Source organism: Gekko japonicus, unplaced genomic scaffold (genome assembly GCF_001447785.1).
Source record: "Gekko japonicus isolate JY-2015 unplaced genomic scaffold, Gekko_japonicus_V1.1 scaffold2096, whole genome shotgun sequence".
Classification (NCBI taxonomy): domain Eukaryota; kingdom Metazoa; phylum Chordata; class Lepidosauria; order Squamata; family Gekkonidae; genus Gekko; species Gekko japonicus.
The window spans coordinates 27,416-53,894 of NW_015164724.1; the positions used below are offsets into that span (position 1 = coordinate 27,416).

Below are 26,479 nucleotides of genomic sequence, written 5' to 3' on the forward strand. Positions count from 1 at the left end.
GCGTTTGTGTTTGGCTCGCGGGGGGGGGGGGGCAACAGTGGACGGGCTTCTAGTGTCCCGGCCCCACTTCTGGACCTCCTGATGGCACTTGGTATTTTTGGCCACTGCGTGACAGAGTGTTGGACTGGATGGGCCCTTGGCCTGATCCAACATTGGCTTCTCTTATGTTCTTATGTTAACATCTGGGCTGCGGTCTCCAGCCGTTCCTGGAGACCTGTTTTGAGAACACAGGCGAAGCTGCCTTCTGCTGAATCAGGCCATCAGTCCATCAAAGTCAGTATTGTCTACCCAGGCTGGCAGCAGCTCTCCAGGGTCTCGAAGAGAGGTCTTTGCATCACCTACTACCAGGGGTCATTTCATAGAAAAAGAGGTGCAGGAGCTCATTAGCATAACTCATTAGCATAACTTATTTGCATATGCCACACCCCCTTACATCACCGGAAGTGTGTCAGAGGGCAACACCCACCGCTCAGGCTCCACTGGACTGTTTTGGATTGCTAGCTATTGGGGGGGGAACGGGGGATGTGCAGATCTGTCCTCGCAGAGGAGGGAGAGCTGGTACCAGAATAAAACTTGGTCTTAAAGGTGCCACTGGACTGTTTTGGACCGGGGGGCTCTCCAATTTACCTGGCTGCGTCTTGCTCTGACTGAGGGCTGCTGGGAGCCGGGGGCGGGGCTTGTTGCATGTGCCCGCCCCCTGGGCTCTTTACTGCCGGAGCTCCGCTCCTGTGTGCTCCTGCAGGAAATGACCCCTGTCTATTACCTAATCTTTGGATTGGAGATGCTGGGGATTGAACCTGGGAGCGTCCACATATCAAGCCGTTGCTCTACCACTGAGCCACGGCCCCAGAGAACGCTTTTCCCACTGGTGATACAGAGGTCACCCCACACTGCTTCCACCCCCCATAAGGCCTGTTTGAAATGTGCCAGCTCCATCTTGGGAAATTCCTGGAGATCTGGGATCGGTGCCTGTGGAGGGGAGATCTGGGGAGCGGTTTCACCAAGAATCCGTGGTTTGCCCTCCAAAGTGGAAGTGATCTCTGTAGTCTGGAAATCAGTTGGAATTATAGGTCTCCAGACCCCAATCGGAGGTTGGCAACCACAGTTATGTGACTGGCGGATTTGGGGTGTTTTTTAGTGCTATGGGAACTTCTGGCATCTCTCTTGGCTCATCGAGCCCGAATGATAGATACAGACCGATTTCCCACAAGCTGCTGCAGTGCGCTGGCTCTTCCCTTTGCCCCAATCGTATGTGTCAATTTCACACTAGGTGCTGCGTGGCTGCATTTTGCCCCACAGCACTTAGTGTGAAATTGACATGTACTATTGGGGCAAAGGGAAGAGCCAGCGCACTGCAGCAGCTTGTGGGAAATCAGCCACAAATGGATATAGTTGGTGCCTTGCAAAACATTAGTAAAGGTACCAAGGTAGAAAAGCCTTGCGGTGGCTCAAGTGGTTAAGATGCTGAACTGCAGGCTGTGGAAGGTCGGTAGTTCAGCAGTTTGAGACCCGAGTGTGCCGCATGACGGAGTGAGCTCCCGTCTCTAGTTCCAGCTCCTGCCAACCTAGCAGTTTGAAAGCAAGAAATTGCAAGGAGATAAATAGGGACCACTTCGGTGGGAAGGTAACAGCGTTCCGTGTGCCTCGGTGTCTAGTCATGCTGGCCACATGACCACGGAAATGTCTTCGGACAGCACTGGCTCTTCGGCTTTGAAACGGAGATGAGCACCGCAACCCTAGAGTTGGATTCGACTGGCTTTCGAGCAAGGGAACCTTTACTTTACCAAGGTAGAAAAGCCCTAGTTGAAGCAAATCTGGCCACATTTTTTCATATTCCGAAGCACACTGAAATGGAGGGGTGACACTGAGAAGTCAGGACAATGTTCTCTGGTTTTACACATTCGTAATACTCTAACAGCATCTGCATAAGGTAGCTCGATAAGCGTCATGTACTAATCACACACAGGAAAGTGAAATGCAGGGGATGAATGGTGGCGGCATGACCAATGCTTTTCAGACCTTCTATGACAACCAAATGAGCATTTCCGCTCAGAGGGTGGAATCAACTCATCCTGAAATGGTTGTGTGCTTATTTGTATACAAAGTGCTTTAGGCAGGCTCGCCAGGCACCCCCGGCTACCTGCGGGGATGGGAGGGGAGGGTTGCCAAATCCAGACTGGGGAACTCCTGGGGATTTGGGGGATGGAGCCTGGGGAGGACAGGGACCTCAGTGGGGTACAAGGCCACAGAGCCCACCCTCCAAAGCATCCTTATTCTCCAGGGGATCTGACCTCTGTAGCCTGGACATGAGCTGTAACTCCGGGCAATCCCCAGGCCCCACCTGGAGGTTGGCATCCCTTGCTTTAAGGGTTGCTTTAGCTTTGTTGTTTACCAGGTCGCCTTTCTAAAACTTGACAGCTTGACTTGCTCACATGCAATCCCCATTTGATCTGCAAACCATGAGGTGCCCAGCAGTGTTCCCTCTAAGCTGAGTTAGTGTGAGCTAGCTCACAGTTTTTTAGCCTCCGGCTCACACATTTTTCTCTTAGCTCAGGAAGGAGGGCTCCATGGCAAAGTAATTTATGCAGTAGCCAAATCGCTCGCTCACAACTTTAATGCCAGGAGCTCACAAAGGAGAACTTTTGCTCACAAGACTCCACAGCTTGGAGGGAACATTGGTGCCCAGTCTTCCAGACCCTGTCTCCCGCTGCTTATCAGAGGTGTGCGGGGAGGATTGAGTGTATATTGGGAAGAAGAAGAAGAGGAGGAGGAGATTGGATTTATACCCCGCCCTTCCCTTGGAGTCTCAGAGCGGCTTACAACCTCCTTTCCCTTCCCCTCCCCACAACAGACACCCTGTGAGGCGGGTGGGGCTGAGAGAACTCTCTCGAGAACAGCCCTCGAGAGAACAGCTCTGAGAGAACTTGTGACTGACCCAAGGTCACACCAGCAGCTGCATGAGGAGGAGTGGGGAATCAACCCCGGTTCTCCCAGATTAGAGTCCGCGCTCCTAACCACTATACCAAACTGGACCCCATCGAGGTCCCTGTCCTCCCCAGGCTCCACGCCCAAATCTCCAGGGGTTTTCCAACTTGGTTCTGGCAAGTTGGCAGCCCTGCCCCTGAAGGATCAGAACACGAACCACAGACTTGGGATGACAAAGCCGACTGAAACCGAGTATGGTGCTGCCATGGTTTCCCTGAGATTAATTTGCTACAGCTGAGGATGGAGTAAAGGATGGCCACGGTCAATGTTCCCTCTAAGCTGTGGAGTCCTGTGAGCAAAAATTCTACTTTGTGAGCTACTGGCATTCAAGTTGCGAGCGAGCCATTTGGCTACTGCATAAATCAGTTTCCTCTGGAGCCCTCCTTGCTGAGCTAAGACAAAAATGTGTGAGCTGGAGGCTAAAGATTGTGAGCTAGCTCACACTAGCACAGCTTAGAGGGAACACTGGCCCACGGTGCAATAGAAAGGTTTCGATGACAAATAAGCCTCAGTCATAATGGCTGGTTACAAGGGGGCTCTCGAGCCGGTGAGATCAAGGAGATCTCACCTCCCGGTCTCTGTGTGCCTTGGGCAGCTGCCGCGAGATCCTTTCGCAGGAACTGGCCACTTACCCAGTCACGGCAATGTTTCTGCCTGTGAGGTTATGAACTGTGGTAGAGCTTGTGATACTGTGCAATCCCCCCCCCCAAAAAAAACAAAAACAACAACAGAATGAAACAATATTTCCTGGATCTGAGAAGGTCAAGGAGCAGCAGTCCAGTATCACCTTGGAAGATGTTGGAGTGCAGTACACACCCACGCGGCTCCCCCCTGTTCTCCAGAGAGCCAGTTTAGTGTCGTGGTTAAGTGCGCGGACTCGAATCTGGGAGAACCGGGTTTGATTCCCCACTCCTCCACTTGCAGTTGCTGGATGACCTTGGGCAAGCCGTAGTTCTGACAGGAGCTGTTCTTGAAAAAGAGCCGTTTCTGTCAGAGCTCTCTTGGCCCCGCCTACCTCACAGGGTGTCTGTTGTGGGGAGAGGAAGGGAAAGGAGTTTGCAAGCCGCTCTGAGACTCCTTTCGGTAGTGAAGGGCGGGGTATAAATCCAATCTCTCCCCCCCCCCCGCTGCAGCCTCTTTTTGCTGAGCCAGCCGTTTGCATAGCTGACTCACACTCCAATGTCTATCAAGGAGCCTAAGAAGTCTACTTTCATTGCACAGCCCAATAAAAAGGTCAGTGACAACGGCTACCAGTTTCTCCTCCTCTCTTATGGCCTATAAGAGACACCCATACGCTTGCATTCAGAGCAATCTTTTGCTTAATCGTTAGGAGTCATGATCTAAGCATCCAATTCTGCACGTCCAGCACTGTGATTAAAAGGGCACTGGAGAGGCTCATTACCGGAGTGATTTTACAATGCAGTTGTTTAAGAGTGCACTGTAAAATAATTCACAAAGACATGACTTCAGAGGCAGATGGCGGGCAAGCTGAAGGGGCAGGGTGTCTGGTCTGTGGGTAGAAGCATGTAACTATATATTACATTTTCTATCCATCTTCTCTGGAGCTGGCTGAAAGGCTCTAGGTCAGACAGGTCTTGCGAGTCGCTTAGTACTCACTTCCCAGGTGCATGGAGCCCCAATTTGGATCGAGACCAGGGCTATTTTTGGCAGGAACGCACAGGAACGGAGTTCCGGCTGGCTCCAGAGTTGGTCACGCCCAGCAGGAACTCATTAGCATAACAGGCCACACCCAACAGCAGAAACTCATTAGGATTGGCTACATTAGAGGTGTGTGGCCTAACATGCAAAGCCTGCTACAAAAAAGCCCTGGGTCTTGACAACAAAAAAGGTAAAGAGAATAACAAGCAAAAGGTGGGCGTGGCTGGATGAGCACACTTCTGGTAACATGGGGGTGCGGCCTAATGTGCTAATGAGCTGTGCTGTCATGGGTGTGCCCTAATATGTTAATGAGTTTCTGCTGTTGGGTGTGGCCTATTATGCTAATGAGTTCCTGCTGGGCTTTTTCTACAAAAAGAGCCCTGAATTCGAGACCACAGCAATCGTGTGTGTGTGGGGGGACTTGGAGCCTTCCTCCTTTGCATCATTTTCCTAACCTGAAATGGCCCCGGGAAGCTGCTATTTACCACACTGGGGAAACCTACATGTAGCCCATTGGTACACGGATCATTCCCCAAAGAGGGAAATAGAGCCTCTTGCAGCCCTTTCAGGTTAGGAAAAGAGCACAGGAGGGAAGGCTGATTGGACTCTTACACAGCTGGGAAGGAAGTTCCCCGTGGGGAGCTTACAAAGCATGTCTGATCAAAAGTCCCCATGGAAGACTGAGGATAATGTAATGTGGGAGAGATGAGGAGGGAGAAAACAGAGGGAAGGTGTATGGATCAGCAAGAGAGAGACCCTGGACAGCAGGTGTGGAAAGATGGAGGCTAGGCACATCTACGCGGATCTAATTTGGAAACAGCATAACTTTTGTAGCTTCCCTGAAGGCCTGTGGTTTTGTTAGGGGGCTTAGAAAGGGGCCCCAGAAGCTGAGGAAAAACAATGGACAATATATGGTTTGCGTGCTTTCTTTTCCATACTGCAAGACGCTGCTTTAACAATGAGCGCAAGCACGCACATTTTAATACACACACAGTCCCGTGGATGCAAAGACATGTAACGCAATGGCTGCACTTACCACCTGAGAAAGTGTTAAAGAGCAAAAATAGAGGATCCAGGAGCAGGAGAAAGAGCAAGAAAGAGAGAGAGAGAGAGAGAAACGATGGGAAGGAAAAGAAGACATTATCGTCACTTGTGCTGTCAAATGTTTCACCACTCAGAAAAACCTTCCGAATCCTTTCTCCCAGGAAGCTTGCTGTAGCTGTCACACCACGGGGCTCACAGAAGGACTCGGGGCCTGAGCAAAAAATTAATTCCCTCTACAAGCCTCATCCAGGTACGACTAGAAAACATCTTTCTCTGTGGCAATGGGGTCCACGCGAGGAGACAGTCTTCGTCGCGTATATTATGCTTCTTTTATTTGCATAGTTCTCTGATTTTGCAAGCCAGCTTTTGTCCCACTGTTTAATGTATGTAACACTTTTTGCTGTGTTATTCTCCAGTCCATAACTGGGATGTGGACGAATGTGTCATACTTTGAGCTGGTACCCCAGGCAAAGAGCGCCGGACGAGATGAAGCCGGCATCACAGATTCAGGTTGGGAGAAACAGTCCTTCAGAGTTTTGGGTCCCAGTTCATGAAGGGTCTTAAACTAAACTCAGAAACAAACCGGCAACTGATAAAGCCCTTCAGACACAATCTTAATGTGATCTTATCTGCTGGCTCCCACTCAAAGAGGGGATGCTGCACTTTGCGCTAATTAAGGTCTCTGAGTCGCTTCAAGGACGACATCCCACTGGGTATTTTACGGCAGTCTAACCTTGAAGTGACAGGTAGTGTTGATCAGTGTGGCACTGTCAGCTGAGCCTGGAAGTGGAAACCTTGTCCACAAAAGGTGCACCAAAGAATAAAGTGCTCCGAGGAACGACGCCAACTGGCTCTAATAGCAGAGCTCCACCCAGAAGTACCTTCTAAAACAGTCACGTGATCAACAGATGCTAAGCACACCCTATCAAAGGTCGGCAGGCGAATCTCTAGAACAGGGACCCCCCCAACCTTTTTGAGCCTGTGGGCACATTTGGAATTCTGACACGGCATGGTGGTTGCAGTAACAAAATGGCTGCCCACAAAATGGTTGCTGTGGGAGGCAGAGCCAGTCACACAATTGCCACAGCTTAACTTCAGTGACACAGTGTAAAGCAACAGATAAAAAACCTCCACAGTCAATCAGATCTCCAGTAGTCAATCAGAAGCCATGCTGGGCAAAAGCCTCACCTGGCCCCACCCACTTCCCAGAAGCACTTGGCGCCCGCGGTTGTCATGGTACCCACAGACACCATGTTGGGGATCCCTGCGCTAGAACATCAGCGTTACCAGCTAGCATCATCACCTGTCTGGTTTAATTTAGCTGGTTTTCTCTCTGTCACTTGACGTAAGGTTGCCCCAGCTCCAGGTTGGAAAATATCTGGAGATTTAGGGGGTGGAGCCTGAGGAGGGTGGGGTTTGGGGATGGGTGGTACTTCAGCGGGATATGAGAGCCAGTTTGGTGTCGTGGTTAAGTGCGCGGACTCTAATCTGGGAGAACCGGGTTTGATTCCCCACTCCTCCACTTGCACCTGCTGATGTGAACTTGGGTCAGTCACAAGCTCTGGCACAGCTGTCCTTGAAAAAGAGCAGTTTCTGTCAAGAGCTCTCTCAGCCTCACCCACCTCCCAGGGTGTCTGTTGTGGGGAGGGGAAGGGACAGGAGTTTGTAAGCCGCTCTTGAGACTCCGAGTGAAGGGCAGGGCATAAATCTGATCTCTTCTTCTTCTAACTGCGGCTAGAGATCAAGCAATTTGTCAATAGAATCTCTGGCGTCTGTATTTTTAATGCCTCAGTAGAAGCATCAAAGGTTTCACTGCTGTTCGGTAGCCAGTCATCTGCTGAACAGCCATCACCGTCCTCTCCCAGCACTGCTTGACTTTCTCACACTCCCGCCACACATGAAGGAAAGAGCCCGTTCTATTATTCCGCTGCCAGCAAATCTCTAATAATTTTCAAGATATATATTTTTTAAATTTCAAGGGTATATATTACCATCTAACAACAATTGTAAGACGGTTCTTCTGTCAGCAAGAAAGGGGGAAGAGAGAGAGAGGATAGACCCCCACGATTCCTTGCGGGTTGCCCCGTTGTGTCGTATAAGAATAAAATATCGTTTTCCCCACCCGTCTCCTAGAAAGTCCCTTTAAGCTCTTGATGCATTAACTGTTGGAAATCCATTGATCTGTTTAACTAAATCACCAACAAACAGAGATTTCTCTTGCTCGGTCTATTATTTATCATCTCATCAATTTGGAGCATGAGGAGAAACGGATTCCTCTAATCACAGAAGTACTTTCTTCCATAATATCCAGTACGCACTGTACAGCAACTCAGAAGAAACACGAAAATAGCCCAGCAGGAGCATAATAAACATGGATCGGACTATTTCAAGGAGAAGGGGGAAGAGAAAGGTATTCCGATATGTGCTGCTATCCAGACTTTTAAAACAGGTCCCGCTTCTTTTCATTATGTGTTTATTGCAAATGTTTAAGGAAGTATATCTTGTGGCACAAAACAGCAACAGACGTTTATCAGATCAAGTCTAACTAATTGGATTTATGACATTAGTGTATAATTCTGCTGCTTTATGAAATGCAATAGATGTTTTGGGTTCTGGTTTCTCTACCATGGTCTTGGGTGAACTATAAGCATAACCTGGCTGAACAGATCTCCTACTGTTCAATCCCCCTCCCCCCGAAACTATGGTTTTAAGCAAACCGCAATCTTGCTCCAACCAGGGCACAACGTATTTCTTCTTAAGGACATGTGGAAAGCTGGTTTTACACAACTCCACAAAACTACAGCAATTTAAAAGTAAATGGATATCTGTAAGGTAGGAGGTAATCCTAAATCTTGGCATTTTCCGCATTTTCATTTCCCTTGCTTGTAAGTTCCTGTCACTTTGGGGTTTTTGCTCCTAGTGGTCAGTTTGGTTTATGTCTGGCATATCTCCCTGCAGATTTAAACTGCAGGTTTTTATGCTGTGCATAAAGCAATATAACACTGAATCGACCATTACAGGAAGCAAAACACGTGAGAAATAGACCCCCTTCCCGAAACTACAGGAACACACAAGAAAGCAAAATGAGAAAGTGGAAAAGCCCCTTGCTTTTACATGGCTTAGGATGCTGACTAATATAATTGCCAGGCTCCAAGCACCCCGGTCTGTTGCGTGCCAGCACTTCAGAAATGGGGGTGGTGGGATAGGGGCATACACCTGCAGCATTTGGGGGCATGCACCAGAAGTGACCACATGGATACTCTAGGGCAGTGGTGGTGAACCTATGGCACGGGGGCCAGAGGTGGCACTCAGAGCCCTCTCTGTGGGCACACATGCCATCGCCCCAGCCAGGCCCAGACCACCATTAAAGTGTCGAATTCTCTGCCAAATAATTTTAAGTCAATGAAAGTATTCGGGATTGTGTTCCTTACTTTGTTTGGATCATCTTAAGTTAATGTGTGAGTTGTTTTTTCTAAAGTAAAACCTCAGTATTCAGGTTAAATGGCCGTGTTGGCACTCTGCGATAAATAAGTGGGTTTTGGGTCGCAGTTTGGGCACTCAGTCTCTAAAAGGTTCGCCATCACTGCTCTGGGATTTGCAAAGAAGAAGAAGAAGAAGAGGAGGAGAAGAGATTGGATTTATACCCCGCCCTTCACTTGGAGTCTCAGAACGGCTTACAAACTCCTTTCCCTTCCCCTCCCCACAACAGACACCCTGTGAGGTGGGTGGAGCTGAGAGAACTCTGACACAAACTGCTCTTTTCCAAGGACAGCTGTGCCAGAGCTTGTGACTGACCCAAGGTCACATCAGCACCCCATGACATCACTTTCAGTTTTCCCTAGCAGTGACTCCAGTGCCCCAGTCCCCATCCCCTAATTGCTCCCGGCAGTTGCTGGCTCCGCCTGGCTCCCCTACTGACTAAGCTGTATGCCAGTGCAATGCAGAGACAGGTCAGCATAAAGATACAGTGTGGTATCTGGAGATCGGCTGGTGCCAAAGGGTGCTGGTACCACTCCAGCACCAGTGCAGAACTGGACAGTGCCAGGGGTGGGTTGGAGGGAGACCAGGGCTCAGTCGGTATCCTAAGCCTCTCCAGCCTGCTCCCTGACCCCAGCTCTGGCACAACGGTGTATCATCAGTACTGCTGACATAATGAAAAATTCCCAAAGGGGTCGCGGAGAGTGAAAACACAACTGCCTGCCACCTAGTCTCCCAGCAGATGTCCAAGCCTTAATGCAGCTTAGGATACCAACTAAACCTGCAACTAATCCCAGCTCTTCCAAGCACTGTACAAACCTATTGCTCATATGCCAGAAGACGTTTACACCGTGCAGTGACAGCGTGTGCAATTAAATGAATATATGTTGTCTTCCCTGTCCCCTGGGGACATTGTTAGTCCCCTGTCTAAAATGTGTAACTGTACATCGCTTTGAGCCCACTGGGGAAAGCGATTAATACATTGAAAGTATTATTATTATTATTTTATTATATGGTATGCCTGCATGCCTCTGGCTTCATGTCGGGCACCCTTAGAGCACTCACAGAGGAACCTGAGTGATGGGGGCTCTAGAAGAGGGGCCCTTTGCACAGACTGCCAAGGAAGAAACCAAAGATGGGTGCAGCATATTTCTAACACTGCTCTGCTCAAAACCCCGACAGGTGCTCCACTAACTCCACACGGGAGCCTCGGCACTTCCAGCAAGGACACGAGACCTCACAGAGGTAAGCTTCACATTTAATATCATTGTGCTTTACTGTGCAAGGATTATATTAATGTACTGCACACATTGTATCTGCTCAATATAATAACATTTTTACTAGTCCTACTGTGTCCTGCTTCAACAGCCTAGAGCGCCGGGCCCTGGATGGGGCACCAAGCTGTGCCTCCCCCCTCCTCCACCCCCTTTGGTGGCGGCAGCGAGGGGGGGGAGTAGGCGGTGGTGGCAGTAGCAAAAGGGGGGCTGGCTCCAGAGGGCTCCAGGTCTCCAGGCCCCACCGGGAGGTTGGCATCTGCGCCATAAGGCAGCCTCGCCTAGGGCACAGAAACACCTCGAGCCGGCCCTGAAAAGTATCCTGTGCAAAGTTTTGGAAGTGGCTTGCTGCTGGACTGTCCTTGTGTCTCTCTGGACTCCACAGAGGCAGCCATCCATTCATATGCCAGTGCCTGCCAGCTGCTGATGGCATCTTGTGTAGGGGCACAAGGGAAGGGATAGACGACAAGTGCTTCTGGAAGCGGGGGATGGGGTGGGGTAGTAAAGAACCTCCTGGGTGCTGCAGAGGGATGGTGCACAGGGGATTGCTGGCAAAATGATTGGGGTATGGGAACAGGGGCAGTCTTAGCCTATGGGCAATGGAGACGCTGCCCTGGGCCTCACACTTCGGGGGCCAACTGCCCACAGCCCCACCCCCTCCAAGGATGGGGGGAAGAAGAACAGCCGGCTCCTACCGCCACTTGCGCTGGCCCCATCTAGGGCTTGCTAATCAGCGAACAAAAAGGACTGTGTAGCCCACACTGTATATAAAATCCAAATATTCTTATTATTTAAGCAAATGAATGCTCGCTGTAATACTGTATCCTGTATGCACGTAAGGGCTGTACCATACAGTTAAATACATCCAAAGGATGTACAGGACTCTGAGTATAGTAGTTTCAAGTCACACTATTGGGAACAACTCCTTAAGGTGTCCAATAAATAAATAAGTTAAGTCCACAAAAAAAATTTTTTTTCACCATAGAGCAAGACTCCCTCTAAGCCGTGGAGACTTGTGAGCAAATATTCTACTCTATGAGCTACTGGCGTTAAAGCTGTGAGCCAGCGATTTGGCTACTGCATAAATTAGTTTGCTCTGGAGCCATCCTTCCTGAGCTGAGACAAAAATGTGTGACCCGGAGGCTAAAAAACTGTGGGAAAGTGTGGGAACAATTTGTGACGGCAAATCATCTCAGTCTTCCAATCTCAAATTTGAATCCATCTGGTTTCCGATATTCTCGTATCTCACCACACATGATATACTTCCGGCAAACCCACAATATCATAAATGGTTACTGATGTGAAACATTATTATAAAAGCCTGTTGGGAAAAAAACAATTTTTGCAATCCTTACTCCTCTAATTCTGAAGACTTATGACCATGGGTAGTATGGAAGATCTCTTTGTTCAAATATCACACTAACTACGATTTAGTCTTCATAAGTTATTAAAATGTACCGCCATGTTTATGTATTTCTTTTATTGGCAACAGTATGGCATAAATTGTTTAGAAAAAAATATAAAAAAATTATATATATAAAAAACCCCTGTGAGCTAGCTCACACTAACTCAGTTTAGAGGGAACACTGGCATACGGATCTTCCTTCTTTCTCTGACGTGAGTGCTAGCTCACTCCAAACACGTTTCTCATATGCTTTCTCAAAGAACAGATCTGATTAAATTTTGTTCCAGGTGGATACCCTGTTACCATTTCAGCTGGGACACGGTCCTCTGAAGTGGATCACGTTCAAATAAGAAGAAGATTTGGATTTCATATACAGTGTTGGTACACGGTTCTTTTTGTTTACCGATCTCAGTACTGTGTAGCTTACCTTTTGTGCTACCCTCTGGGGCTTGGGCATTTGGCTTTCGGCTGCAGCAGTGTCTCCTGCCCACCTCACACAGGGCTTGGCCCTGGCAGGGAGCCAGCAGCGGGGTGGCAGTGATTCTGGGGCCTCATCCTGGACTTTTGCCCAGGGCATCAGAATTGCTAAGACCACCGCTGCATGAGTACCCATCCCAAGGGATTGTGCTTGATGGTGCACAACCTTAACTGGGCCCTGGAGTATTTCCGGGCATCGCTTGGCATACCCGGGCATTTCCTGTGCCATACCTGGGCATTCCCCATGGCGTACCTGGGCATCTCTCTGTGCCCTTCTCTGCAGTCCTACCTGCCCTGGTCTATACGCCTGGCTTTGAGAGTGACGTTCTGTGCTTTGCCTTTCAGCTGCCTGCCCAGTCGGGTGTGTGGTTGGGGCACAGGGTTGCCAAGTCCTCCCGGCCACTGGCAGGGGATGGGGGGGGGGGAGGTTTGCCAGATCCAGGTTGGGAAACTCCCGGAGATCTGGGGATGGCGTCTGGGGCAAGGACCTCAGTGGAGTTCGGTGCCACAGAATTCCCCCTCCAAAGGATCTATCTTCTCCAGGGAAACTGATCTCTGCAGTCCGGAGATGAGCTGTAATTCCAGGGGATCACCAGGTCCCAGCTGGAGGCTGGCATCTCTATTGGGGGACTGTGTCCGAGCACATGAGGCGCGGGTTCTAGCCTGGCCTCTTCTTTCTGTTTTGCTCAGGGGTCATTTCGTAGAAAAAGAAGTGCAGGAGCTCATTAGCATAACTCATTAGCATAACTTATTTGCATATGCCACACCCCCTGACATCACCCGAAAGTGTGTCAGAAGGCAACACCCACCGCTCAGGCTCCACTGGACTGTTTTGGATTACCAGCTATTGGGGGGGGGGCATGCAGATCTGCCCTCACAGAGGAGGGAGAGCTTGTACCTGAATAAAACGTGGCCTTAAAGGTGCCACTGGACTGTTTTGGATTGCTATTCAGGGGGCTCTGCAACTTACCTGGCTGCTTCTTGCTCTGACTGAGGGCTGCTGGGAGCCGGGGGTGGGGCTTGTTACATGTGCCCACCCCCTGGGCTCTTTACTGCCGGAGCTCCCCTCCTGTGCGCTCCTGCAGGAAATGACCCCTGGTTCTGCTGCGGATCAGGTTGTAATTAGTCAAAAGGTGGGCTTAGCATTCATGTCAACAGAACCCCCTTTAGTGGGATTCAAAACAGGCTCTTACTTGTTGCCACACGGACACTTTTCTCCCCATGAGGGACAGGAACCCTGGTGGGAGAGGGTCTGAATGAGATGGCCTCTGTCAAGCGAGCTGCAGAAGCGAGGGGTCCTTGAACTCCCACAGCTCTGGCTTGTAACCTGCTCGCCAGTGGTGAACGGGGAGCTGTTTTTCAATGGGCTCCATCTGCTGCTCCTTGACTGGTTTGCGCTTTTCGGCAGGTTTGCTTCACTGCCTTCCTACTAGCGCAGTAAAGCAGAATTGTGGCCACCCGTTTTCCCCAACGTATCCAGAGGGCTTTTTGAGGTTGTTTTTGTGCTTTGCTGTAGTCATCTACAGTCACTTCCTGGATCACACTTTGCTAGTTTTCACCGTTTTCCATTTCAAAGGATTTTGGCATAGAAACAAAGAGATCCGCTTTGCGTTCATGAACGGTAATAGCCAATGTCAGTTTAGGGTTGCTTTTTTTTTTAAGTTCTTTGAGCAGCTATGAGCTTTTCCAGGCCCCCTTCTTGGAGATTTTGGGGTAGAGCCTTGGGGGGCAGTGTTTGGGGCAGAGAGGGACCTCAGCAGGGATGTAATGCCACAGAGTCCACCCCGCAAAGCAGCCCGTTTTCTCCAGGGGGATGGATCTCTGTAGTCTGGAGGTCAGTTGTAGTTCCAGGAGATCTCCAGGCCCCACCTGGAGGTTGGTAACCCTACGCTCTGCTCCTGTTCACTGGGCCTCTATCTGGATGTTACTAACCGATAATGGAATCTGAGCTTGTTTAGAACTCGGGCCATGGCCTGTTGCGCCTGGCCAGCCTCAGAGAACTGACCTCGTATGTATTTACAGACAATACGAGGATGTTACACAGGCCCCTGCCACTTGGGGGGAAAAAAGAATGGCCGAAGTGCGGCATTTTAAAGCTGCACCAAAAGAGACACGCGGCGGCGGGATCAGATAGATCCCCTGAGCTGCCGCGCAGTTGCTCCCCGGCACGATCAGATGCCGGGGGGAAGCCACTGCAGGGAGAGCGAGGCAGCCGAACAGTGCATGTGTGCGCGTGCGCAGTTCGCCCGGGAGCCTCGATTGCTCCTGCAGACGGGCGCGCCAGCGATCTCACGGCCGCACTTGCTGTGCCGTTCCAGGTTGGTGCTACCTTTTACTTGGTTTTTTTTTTTGCAGCGGGTTTTAGGCCGAAAGGGACGGATCGGGGACGGGTGCACGCCGATTCCCAGATGTCGCAGTGTGCTCGCGCCTGTTTGCTGCGCCCCCGATCCGTCCCTCTTCCGGCCCAAAACCTCCCGTGTGACCGGGGCCACAAACTTGCTTTTAATATGTAGCTGATATGACGCACACTGTATTGGAAGATGGAGGCCTCTGTGGGGCACGCACCGCTCGTCTGCGCACTTTGAAAGAGTGCTGTCCCCGCAAGTGGTGCGCGACAGTGAGGGATGAGAAGAGGGCTGGGGTGGAGGACGACGTCCTTTAAAGCTGAAACGGGGTCCTCGGGTTGCTAACATTTCAAAGCCGTTGACCTACAGCAAGCAGAGATCAGGGCTGGCTAGGGGTGGGGCAGGAGGGGGCACCAGCCCCATGTGCAGTTTTATCAAGGATTCCTCAGGGGACATGATGTCGCTTCCAGGTCTTCCCAGAAGTGACACTTCACCAGGCACAATGCCAGGTTTTTGGGTGTTTTTTAAAAAAATTCGCCTGCCTTTGGCAACCCCAGCTGTCCATTACTCCAAGTGCCACATCTCCAGAATATTGTTTCACCTAGTTTCACCCTCTGTATCTCGTATGCCCCCACGCGAAGTCTTGTTTTATGCCGTTCTATAATGACAAGCCAACGGATCGACCCTGTGTAGGCAGGAGAAGCGTTCACCACTGTTGAGCGTGACGAACGTCCGCTGCCTACACATCACCAAAACATCACACTGGGAGACTTCGGCTGTGTACAGCTAACCGCCTGCCTCAGCTCGCTCCTGCCGTGACATGGATTCCCAGCCCACTCTAGCTTCCCCGACTGCAGCGATCGACCCGAAGGGCCGGGGGAGAGCCTCCGCTTTTCCGAGAGCCGTACTTACAGGGCTTTTTTTTGTAGAAAAAGCCCAGCAGGAACTCATTAGCATAATAGGCCACACCCAACAGCAGGAACTCATTAGCATATTGGGCCACACCCCTGACAGCACAGCTCATTAGCACATTAGGCCACACCCCCATGTTACCAGAAGTGTGGCCATCCAGCCACACCCACCTTTTGCTTCTTATTCTGTTTACCTTGTTTGTTGTCAAAACCCAGGGCCTTTTTTTGTAGCAGGAACTCCTTTGCATGTTAGGCCATGTTAGGCCACGCATCCCTTATGTAGCCAATCCTAATGAGTTCCTGCTGTTGGGTGTGGCCTATTATGCTAATGCGTTCCTGCTGGGCGTGGCCAACTCGGGAGCCAGTCGGAACTCCGTTCCTGTGCGTTTCTGCCCCAAAATAGCCCTGCATACTTACATGTCCGTGCAGGTCTGTATTGAGCAGCATCAGGGCACAGGTAAGGGTATGGATCCCATCTGGAAGAGACAAGAAACGTAACCTGCTTTTGGGATGAATAATATCATAAATCATATACAAAATAGCGTGGGGCCCTTTTCCCACTTAGCTCAAGAGGCAAGAGGGCATTCAAGGAGATGAGACCGGAACTCAAGGAGTGTGCCAATAGAGCTGATTATTTGGGGCTGATTCTGGTTACAGTATTCGCATAATATTCCTCCAGTCCAAACCATTGTCGGATGTTAATATCCAGCTGTCAGACCATAGTGATCTAACTGTCAGCAGGGAAGCTGCTGGAAACTGGTCCTGACCGGTTGAGTCCTGATTATGGTGTGAGGTCAGTGACAATGACTCAGCTCTAAGCTGATTGGTTGCCATCAGAGGTCATTTCGGTGGGGATCGCGGGGGATCGCAGTTCCCCCGGGTGAGGTACGGGGGGCGGGGCACATGACGAAGCCCCGCCCCCTTCTTCCGGCCCTCATTCAGCCAGGAGGAGGCAGGAGAAGAGGGAGGGTAAGTTGCTTCCTCCCTCCCTCTCCCCACCCCGCCTGCCTGGGGCCAGGGAGGGCCTTCGCGGGACTTCCTTGCACTCCCGCCGGCCTTGCAGGTCCACCGCCGGGCCCCTCATGGGGCTCAGCAGTGGAGCTGCAAGGCTGGCGGCAGCGGCCAGGACCGTTGGGGGCGGGGTGTGTGGCCTTATGACACACTTCCGGTGATGTCAAGGGGTGTCTAGTTGTCATAATGTATATATGTGGACAAGTGCTGCCCTGTGTACCTCTTCTCTTTATGGTGGTTACTGGCGGAGCATTTTGTCCGAGGACTGTACATATTGTAAATAAAATCTGTATATAGTTTACCACAGGACTGTCTTGTGTGGTGCTATACAGAGCTGGAGTTGCAGTTGAGTGCTGAAGAGTGGCTGGTGAGTTGGAGTGGCTGAAACAGTCCTGGTGGCTGGCTGATACTTTCTACTGGCTCACAGGGTGTCCTACGCGCACCGCGCAACAACCATGTGGTTGTTTCCCCCACAGTGTTTGTTGAATGATGAAACTTAGGCCCCATTCACACGGAGGATTTGCCGCACTAAAAGGCACGAATGTCAGGCAGATTTTTGGGGCGCGATCACACTGCAACATCTGGGAAGCGTAGTGCACCCGTGGCCAACCCATGGCATCCCGCCAAAGATGAGCAGTAAAAAAGTACCTCGGAAAGTGCACTAGTATCCAGAAAACGCGGGGCAGGGGGGGCATCTGATCGTGGGAGCGCTAGTATCCCGTGACATCTGGCGCCCGTCCAGGTCCCGTCACAAACCGGATGTGTTTTGTAAGCGCATGTGCACAAACACGTAACTGAAAGCAGTGCTGCTCCTCGGAACTGCGCATGTGCACAAACGCAAAACACTTGCCACACCGCTTCTTTGCCACGCTCCAGCATCGCCGTGTGATCACCAGCTAATAGCCTAAGCGTGAAGACTCGGGGGACCGTCTGATCGGGCTACCGTGCTTTATTTTGCTCCGGGGCAAACAGCCACGCCTCCCCCCCCCCCGCGCGATCTGGCCCGTGTGACCGGGGCCTTAGTTTGATAAAGCACACTTCAGGAGAGGTCAGCATTTTTATACTTCCTCCTCTGGACAGGGAGGGAGGGAAGACTGCAGGCTAGGACTGTTTTTGCCAACCTCCAGGTGGCAACTGGAGGTCTCCTGGGATCTCCAGGCGACTAAGAGATCAGTTCACCTGGAGGAAAATGGGGGTATTTTGAGGAGAGGCATCATCAGTCATGCTGAAAATGTGGCACCTCTACCTCAAAAAACAGCCCCCCCAGAGCTGTTGGGGAGGGCTGGCCCGCGACCCACTTTCAGAGGCTTTGCAAACCATTTTTGGGTCCCGACCCACATACTGGGAAACACTGGCATAGATTGTCCTGCCAAAAAAAACCCTCAAAACCATTTGTGTCGTTCCATTCCACCGAGCACTAAGGAAGCCCACGGTGATGGCGGTGTGTTGCTAAGCGCCCCTTCTCTTTGGGATGTTGTGAGGCTGCTTGATTGCTCAGTTTCTGCCGGGCAGACTGGAAGCCAAAGAAGAGAGCCGGGGAATGAGGGCTGAGCGCTGCAGGCTCTTCTGTGGCCTGATTTCTCTACTACTCTCTGCTTGTGGAACGCTTGCACGGCATGTTAAGGAGGCATGTGGGGTCATGCGCAACATGTGCTCAGTCATTGGAGGCAAGTAATGGGAGGGAGTTGGAAATACAGCATCCCCCCCCCCCCCCCCGTCCTGCCATTGCATTATTCTTTTTGTGCTTTTTTCTTTCATCTCTGCACTGCTACTAAGCTTGATATTTTTTTGCAAGTTTGGATCCTGGTCACTGAAAAGTTTTGTGTCCTACGGTCAAGACCGGTGGGGTTCTTCCTCACAGGAGCCAGAGCCAAAGCAAGGCATCAACGTGCACTGCCAAGATTACGGCACATCTTGCCAATCCCAACCGTTCCTGAACCCAATCACAATTGCCCACCCTTTGACTTGTTGCTGGGGTTTTTTTCTACAAGGAAGAAGGCCGGCCCAACCCAGGAAGTGCAGCAAATGGAGACAGATTAGGGTTGCCAGCTCTGGGTTGAGATAATCCTGGAGATTTGGGGGTGGAGTATAGGGATACCATTCCCCAGGGGTCATTTCATAGAAAAAGAGGTGCAGGAGCTCATTAGCATAACTTATTTGCATATGCCACACCCCCTGACATCACTGGAAGTGTGTCAGAAGGCAACACCCACCGCTCAGGCTCCACTGGATTCTTTTGGATTGCTAGCTATTGGGGGGGGGGACGTGCAGATCTGTCCTCGCAGAAGAGGGAGAGCTTGGACCTGAATAAAACTTGGTCTTAAAGGTGCCACTCGACTGTTTTGGATTGCTAGCTATGGGGGGGGGGACGTGCAGATCTGCCGTCACAGAGGAGGGAGAGCTTGTACCTGAATGCGGGCGGGGGCGGGTCCCTCTGCAACTTACCTGGCTGCTTCTCTCTCCTCGTGGCCGACCTGAGGCCTGCTGAGAGCAAGGGGCGGGGCTTGTTGCATGTGCCCACCCCCTAGGCTCCTTACTGCCGGAGCTCCGCTTCTGTGCGCTCCTGCAGGAAATGACCCCTGCCATTCCCCAGTTGGGGGCGGGGGATCCCCCAATTTTCGGGCCTTTTCCCCACCGCCGGCGAAAGTAAATCCCACCCCCAAATATGACATCATGATGTCATGCATAAATGATGTCATCGCGTTGTTCATGCTGCGTGGTGATACACTGGTATTTTGGGGCAAAACTCTACGGCAACCATAGAGTTTTGCCCAAAATATCAGAGCATCGCCACATGGCATCGGCGACATGATCACGTCACTTCCGTGTGATGTCATTATGTTGCATGCACGTCACATGCTCCCCCCGCTCCTGGAAAGTCCCTCCCCCACCACTGGGTTGATCCAACCTGACAACCCTAGTGGGGCATGGGGAGGGGGGGAGGGACCTCCGTGGGTCATAATGCCGCAGAGTCCACCCTCCAAAGCAGCCATTTTCTTCAGCGGAACTGATCTCAGCCAACTGGAGATCAGTTGTAATTCTGGGAGATCTCCAGGCCCCACCTGGAGGTTGGCCATATTAAGATGGATAGATTTGCCAGATCGAACTGGTAACCACGACATGCCTTGTTGTTCTCCCGCAGGGCTCTTTTTGTAGCAGGAACTCCGCTGCATCTTAGGCGACACACCCCTAATGTAGCCAATCCTCCAAGAGCTTACAGAGCTCTTCTTACAGGGGCTACTGTAAGCTCTTGGAGGATTGGCTACATTAGGGGTGTGTCGCCTAAGATGCAAAGGAGCTCCTGCTACAAAAAGAGCCCAGCCGGTAGCCAATCCTCCAAGAGCTTACAGTAGCCCCCATCAGAAGAGCTCTGTAAGCTCATGGAGGATTGGCTACATCGGGGTGTGTGTGTGTGTGTTGCCTAATATGCAAAGGAGCTCCTGCTACAAAAAGAGCCCTGGGCGACACACCCCTAATATAGCCAATCCTCTCAGAGCTTACAGTAGCCCCTGTCAGAAGAGCTCTGTAAGCTCTTGGAGGATTGGCTACATTAGGGGTGTGTGGCCTAAGATGCAAAGGAGTTCCTGCTACAAAAAGAGCCCATTGCTTATCCAAACCGTGCCCTGAACCTCAATGCAATCTCTTGAACTGCGCCAGTCAGTAGACAGGAGCACTGGGTTCTCCCTCCTTCTAAGGAACAACATGCTCTGCCGTGTGGTTCTCCACTAGTCAGGTCTATCCTAGAGTCAATCCCTTCTAGAATTTACAAAGAGAAGCTTTTTCAGTTCCCTCGCTGCTTTATGTGGAACGTGGGTAGTGTGGTCTGGCGTGGTTTTTGCTTTGTTTTGTTCTGTTTTCCCCAGAGGCAAAAAAGTTCCTAGTGCACCACCAACTTAACCATCATCTTGTGCTTTTTGAAAATTTATTCTTAACCTGTTTACTCTGTTTTAGAGGAGAGACCCGGTTATACCTAGCTGGGAAAGTGGATATTTTGGGGAGAGGAGGGTCCCTCTAAGCTGTGGAGTTCTGTGAGCAAAAATCCTCCTTTGTGAGCTCCTGGCATTAAAGTTGTGAGCCAGCGATTGGGCTGGTGCATAAATTAGTTTGCTCTGGAGCCCTCCTTCCTTTAGCCAAGGCAAAAATGTGTGAGCCAGAGGCTAAAAAACTGTGAGCTAGCTCACACGAACTCGGCTTAGAGGGAACACTGGAGCAGCGTGATTGTGGGGCAGTCTGGTTACTGCAAATGGGTCTGTCCGGCAGCCTCGGCCGACATGGAACGGCAGGGAAGTCAGACTCCCTAAGACTGTTAATAAGGAAGGTATCTAATCAATGGGCCCCGGGTAGAGTAGCCAATCCTCCAGGTGGGGCCTTGATCTCCCAGGAATTACAACGAATCTCCAAACTACAGAGATCAGTTCTACCCCACTGGGGTCCCTCCCATCCTCAAATCCCCCCTCCTCAGGCTCCACCCCCAAATGTCCAGGAATTTCCCAAACTAGAGTAGCCCCAGGGGTTAGAAAACAGCCCTTTCCAAGGTGACCTCTGCCAGGGCTATTTTTGGGCAGGAACGCACAGGAACGGAGTTCCGGCTGGCTCCCGAGTTGGCCACGCCCAGCAGGAACTCATTAGCATAACAGGCCACACCCAACAGCAGGAACTCATTAGGATTGGCTACATTAGGGGTGTGTGGCCTAACATGCAAAGGAGTTCCTGCTACAAAAAAAGCCCTGGGTTTTGACAACAAACAAGGTAAACAGAATAACAAGCAAAAGGTGGGTGTGGCTGGATGAGCACACTTCTGGTAACATGGGGGTGTGGCCTAATGTGCTAATGAGCTGTGCTGTCAGGGGTGTGGCCCAATATGCTAACGAGTTCCTGTTGTTGGGTGTGGCCTATTATGCTAATGAGTTTCTGCTGGGCTTTTTCTAGAGGGACGGGGGGGGAATCGGCTGGATCTCTTTCTCTAGGGATCCGAGGAAGGATATACAGAGCTGCACTTCTGTGGGAGTCTCTGTGATCTCCTTGTAGGTTTGCCTTTAGTGCGCTCTTCTATGAAGGTAACCAGCCTAGGTGTCAGGTAGCCCTGTCACGGAGTTGGAATGTGGAGGGGTACGTCTTCTCCTGCTCGTTCTCAGCGCTACCCTGGCTGGCTCTGGCTGTTGTCTCCCTGCTTTGACCTTGTTGTTTTCCCAGCTGCAAAGTAACTGGCCTGGGGACCTAACGGCTTGGCACTATGCAGCCTGCTTGCCAGCTTCAGCCCGCTTCAGCCCGCGTGGGCGAATTTTACTCATTGGCTTTGGCTCCCGGGAGAGGGGGGGGAGTTTGATTATACTATACGTCACTGACCATCCAATTGCAGGTCATTCCTGACACAAGCTGTATACTCGTTCTTTAGTCATGGACTATCAATAAAACATGGAGCTGCGGCGGCTCAAGTGGTGAAGACGCAGAACTGCAGGCTGTGGAAGGTCGGTAGTTCGGCAGTTCGAGACCCGGGTGTGCCGCATGACGGAGTGAGCTCCCGTCTCTAGTTCCAGCTCCTGCCAACCTAGCAGTTTGAAAGCAAGAAATTGCAAGTAGATAAATAGGGACCACTTCGGTGGGATGGGAACAGCGTTCCGTGCGCCTTGGTGTTTAGTCATGCCGGCCACATGACCACGGAAACGTCTTTGGACAGCGCTGGCTCTTCGGCTTTGAAACGGAGATGAGCACCGCAACCCTAGAGTCGGATTCGCCTGGCTTTCGAACAAGGGAGACCTTTTCCTTTACCTTATCAATAAAACACTTATCTTTACAAGAAGCATCTGTCTGTGTTGTGATCCTGCTAAAGAGCCTGACACCAGGGAAGCACCAGCCCCTCGAATGACTTGCCACTTGGAGAAGTTTCTCTACGTTTTCCAGACTGGTTTTGTTTAATGCAGTGTTTCCCCTCTAGGCCTGTTACACCACTGAACTTGAGGTCCGGTCATTTCTGAAGCAGAAGGGCTCAGCTGCAGACGGACGGGAGCATTACCTTCAGACGTGCTCTCCTCCGGATTACAGTGACAGTATCTGCGTGAGAAGTGGATGAGGACGCGTTCCCGCTCCTGTGTCTCTCCCATGAGGGGGAAGGCTTTTAGGAATGTTCTAGAAAAGAGAAAAAGGACAGTGAAGCAAAGCTACATTTATAAGAGGTTCGCTCTCAGATATGATTCGCTAAGACAGAGCTGCGGCGGCTCAAGTGGTGAAGACGCTGAACTGCAGGCTGTGAAAGGTCGGTAGTTCAGCAGTTCGAGACCCGAGTGTGCTGCATGACGGAGTGAGCTCCCGTCTCTAGTTCCAGCTCCTGCCAACCTAGAAGTTCGAAAGCAAGAAATGGCAAGTAGATAAATAGGTACCACTTCGGTGGGAAGGTAACAGCGTTCCGTGCGCCTTGGTGTTTAGTCATGCCGGCCACATGACCACGGGAACGTCTTTGGACAGTGCTGGCTCTTCGGCTTGGAAACGGAGATGAGCACCGCAACCCTAGAGTCGGACTTGCCTGGCTTTCGAGCAAGGGAATCTTTACTTTTACCTTTTAAGACAGACAGTGTAGCACTTAATTCAGAGAACTGTCCCAGGAGGGATTCTAATTATCTTAATGATGATGTCCGGCTATGAACTAACTATTTAGAGCAGGGATCCCCAACCTTCTTGATACTGCCGGCGCCTTTGGAATTCTGACACCGGGTGGTGGGCGTATCCCCAAAGCGACCGCTGGAAGCAACTGCCTTACAGGTACGAAAGAAAAGGAACACAGAACACCATCCCTTCCCATCTCCCCTCATAAGGGTTGCCAGCTCTGGGCGGGGAAATATCTGGAGATTTTAGGGGTGGAGTTTGGGGAAGGGCAGAATTTGAGGAAGGGAGGGGCCTCAGCAGGGTACAGTGCCATAGAGTCCACCCTCCAAAGCAGCCATGTTCTCCAGGGGAACTGATCAATCTGGCCTGGAGATCAATTGTACTAGTAAGCAGGGGTCATTTCGTAGGAAAAGAGGTGCAGGACCTCATTAGCATAACTTATTTGCATATGCCACACCCCCTGACATCACCGGAAGTGTGTCAGAAGGCAACACCCACCGCTCAGGCTCCACTGGCCTGTTTTGGATTGCTAGCTATTGGGGGGGGGAACGTGCAGATCTGCCCTCACAGAGGAGGGAGAGCTTGGACCTGAATAAAACTTGGTCTTAACGGTGCCACGGGACTGCTTTGGATTGCTAGCTATTGGGGGGGGGAACGTGCAGATCTGCCCTCACAGAGGAGGGAGAGCTTGGACCTGAATAAAACTTGGTCTTAACGGTGCCACGGGACTGCTTTGGATTGCTAGCTATTGGGGGGGGGAACGTGCAGATCTGCCCTCACAGAGGAGGGAGAGCTTGGACCTGAATAAAACTTGGTCTTAACGGTGCCACGGGACTGCTTTGGATTGCTAGCTATTGGGGGGGGGAACGTGCAGATCTGCCCTCACAGAGGAGGGAGAGCTTGGACCTGAATAAAACTTGGTCTTAACGGTGCCACGGGACTGCTTTGGATTGCTAGCTATTGGGGGGGGGAACGTGCAGATCTGCCCTCACAGAGGAGGGAGAGCTTGTACCTGAAGGGGGGGGGGCTCTGCAACTTACCTGGTTGCTTCTTGCTCCTTGTGGCCTTGTTGAGGGCTGCTGGGAGCCGGGGGCAGGGCTTGCTGCTTGTGCCACACCCCCTGGGCTCCTTACTGCCGGAGCTCCGCTCTTGTGCGCTCCCGCAAGAAATGACCCCTGCTAGTGAGAGATCTCCAGGCCCTACCTGGAGTCTGGCAACCCTACTGGCCTTTATCACTGTAGTGAAATGCTGGTAGTGAACCTGCCTCTCTGTCTGTCACCTCATTGGGGTGTGTTCTTCTCAATGGGGAAAACCTTTGCCCCCCCCCCCACGGCTCTCAAGAGCCTGCAGGCCAAACAAGAGGCTGTCTTGTTATTAGGTGCATTAAAGGGGATGTGAAATAAGGCACACATAAATAAAGGAAGGATTATAATGGAATCCAAGACTTAGATGGGACAAGCACACAGACTGAAAGTGAGCGATAGCTGCAAGATGCTTGAAGCAGAGATTGAAAACAAAGGGCCTTGCCTCTGATGAAGGGAGAGAGGGAAGAGATTGGATTTATACCCTGCCTTTCACTTGAAGTCTCAGAGTGGCTTACAACCTCCTTTCCCTTCCCTTCCCCACAACAGACACCCTGACCGATTTCACACAAGAGCTGTGCCGCGGTCGGGCCTCCCTTTGCCCTGCTTCTATTGGTCAATTTCCCACTCGAAGCCACACGGCCGCATTTTGACCTGCGGCTTCGCCCGATTTCCCCCCGCGGTTTCGTGATCCTCAAAAAACAGTGATTCCCAGTGTGACCTTATGTCACTTCCAGATTTTCACTGGAAGTGATCTAATAGCACACGTGACATCACAGCCCCCCTCCATGTTCCCTATCCCCAAAAGGGTTTCCCGGTCTAGTGCAGCTGCATACATCAAAAATAAGTAATACAAAAGGAATGATACATTCAATGAATCAGTGCAAACAAATTATCATATGAAGGTAAGATACATTACATAAGGTAGACCCAGACGTAAAATTGCCTTGTGTGAAATTGTTGGTTGAGATAAACTGTGGTAGAGAAGCATAGGTGTAGATTTACACTGGCGGTTGGCGTGTTCACAACTAGACATTAAACTTTTTGTGAGCTGGTTGCAGGATGCCAGCAGGGGCCCCTAATATGTGTTAAGAGCGAAGTATGTTTAGATATGTTGGATTATGTGGTTGGCAGTCATCTGTCATAACATGGTCCAGGAATAGGAACCATTTTTCCATAAAGTTGGTAGGAGTTGAGAGAACAGCTGTGAGAGAACTTGTGACTGACCCAAGGTCACGCCAGCAGCTGCATGTGGAGGAGTGGGGAATTGAGCCTGGTTCTCCCGGATTAGAGTCCGCACTCCAAACCACGACGCCAAACTGATGTGCTGGAGACCCCTGCCTTTCCCACTCACCTGAGTGCTTTGTCCAAGGACAACCCAGTGAAGTCAAAGAAACGGAGATACTCTTCTGCTACCAGCTTGCTAAATTCATTACTGCAATTAAAGAGACCACAGTCAGAAAACTCGGCAAGCACCTTGAGGCATCTATTGATGCAGCTTGCCTAAGGTCCTTTCTGCACTAGAGAAAGAGGTACTTTTCTCCCTTTCTCACAATACAAGAGCTCATGGGCACTCCATGAAATTGCTGAGCGGTCGGGTTAGAAAGGATAAAAGGAAGTACTTCTTCACCCAAAGAGTGATTAACACTTGGAATTCACTGCCACAGGAGGTGGCGGCGGCTACAAGCATGGACAGCTTCAAAAGGGAATTAGATAAGCATATGGAGCAGAGGTCCATCAGTGGCTATGAGCCACAAGGTATAGATAGGGACTCTGGGGCAAGGGATGCTCTGTCTTCTTGGTGCCTGGGGGGGTCAACAGTGGGAGGGCTTCTAATGTCCTGGCCCCACTGCTGGATCTCCTGATGGCCCCTGGTATTTCTGGCCACTGTGTGACACAGAGTGTTGGACTGGATGGGCCTTCGGCCTGATCCAACATTGGCGTCTCTTATGTTCTTAAATCCTGGTTCAACCCTGTCCTTGAACTTACATTCTACACTACATGCGAGTTCACCCCTGTAATTATCTTGGGGTATTTTTTTGTTTCCACATTAAACTGAGATCATTCTGGTTTCACCCCACACTTGTCCCGGGATAAACGGATGCTGTTATAACCAGGGATAAATGCAAGGTATTGTGTCCCGAGTTGAACGGTGATAAAACCAGGGATGAGATCCAAGTGCGGAAAGGACCTAAGTCAGCCGCTTATT

General features: G+C 50.9%; 1 protein-coding gene across 1 annotated transcript in view; it reads right to left on the minus strand.

Annotated features, from left to right (window-relative positions):
* LOC107109023 (PH and SEC7 domain-containing protein 2-like) overlaps positions 1 to 26,479 on the minus strand; it is a gene marked incomplete at its 3' end in the record, with an annotated part of 72,963 nt that overhangs the window by 21,507 nt on the left and 24,977 nt on the right. The window contains exons 6-8 of the mRNA XM_015409593.1: positions 25,625 to 25,705; positions 22,602 to 22,714; positions 15,995 to 16,053 (exon numbers count right to left, since the gene is read on the minus strand). Coding sequence (XP_015265079.1) covers positions 15,995 to 16,053; positions 22,602 to 22,714; positions 25,625 to 25,705 — 253 coding nt within the window. The remainder of the gene's footprint in view (positions 1 to 15,994; positions 16,054 to 22,601; positions 22,715 to 25,624; positions 25,706 to 26,479) is intronic.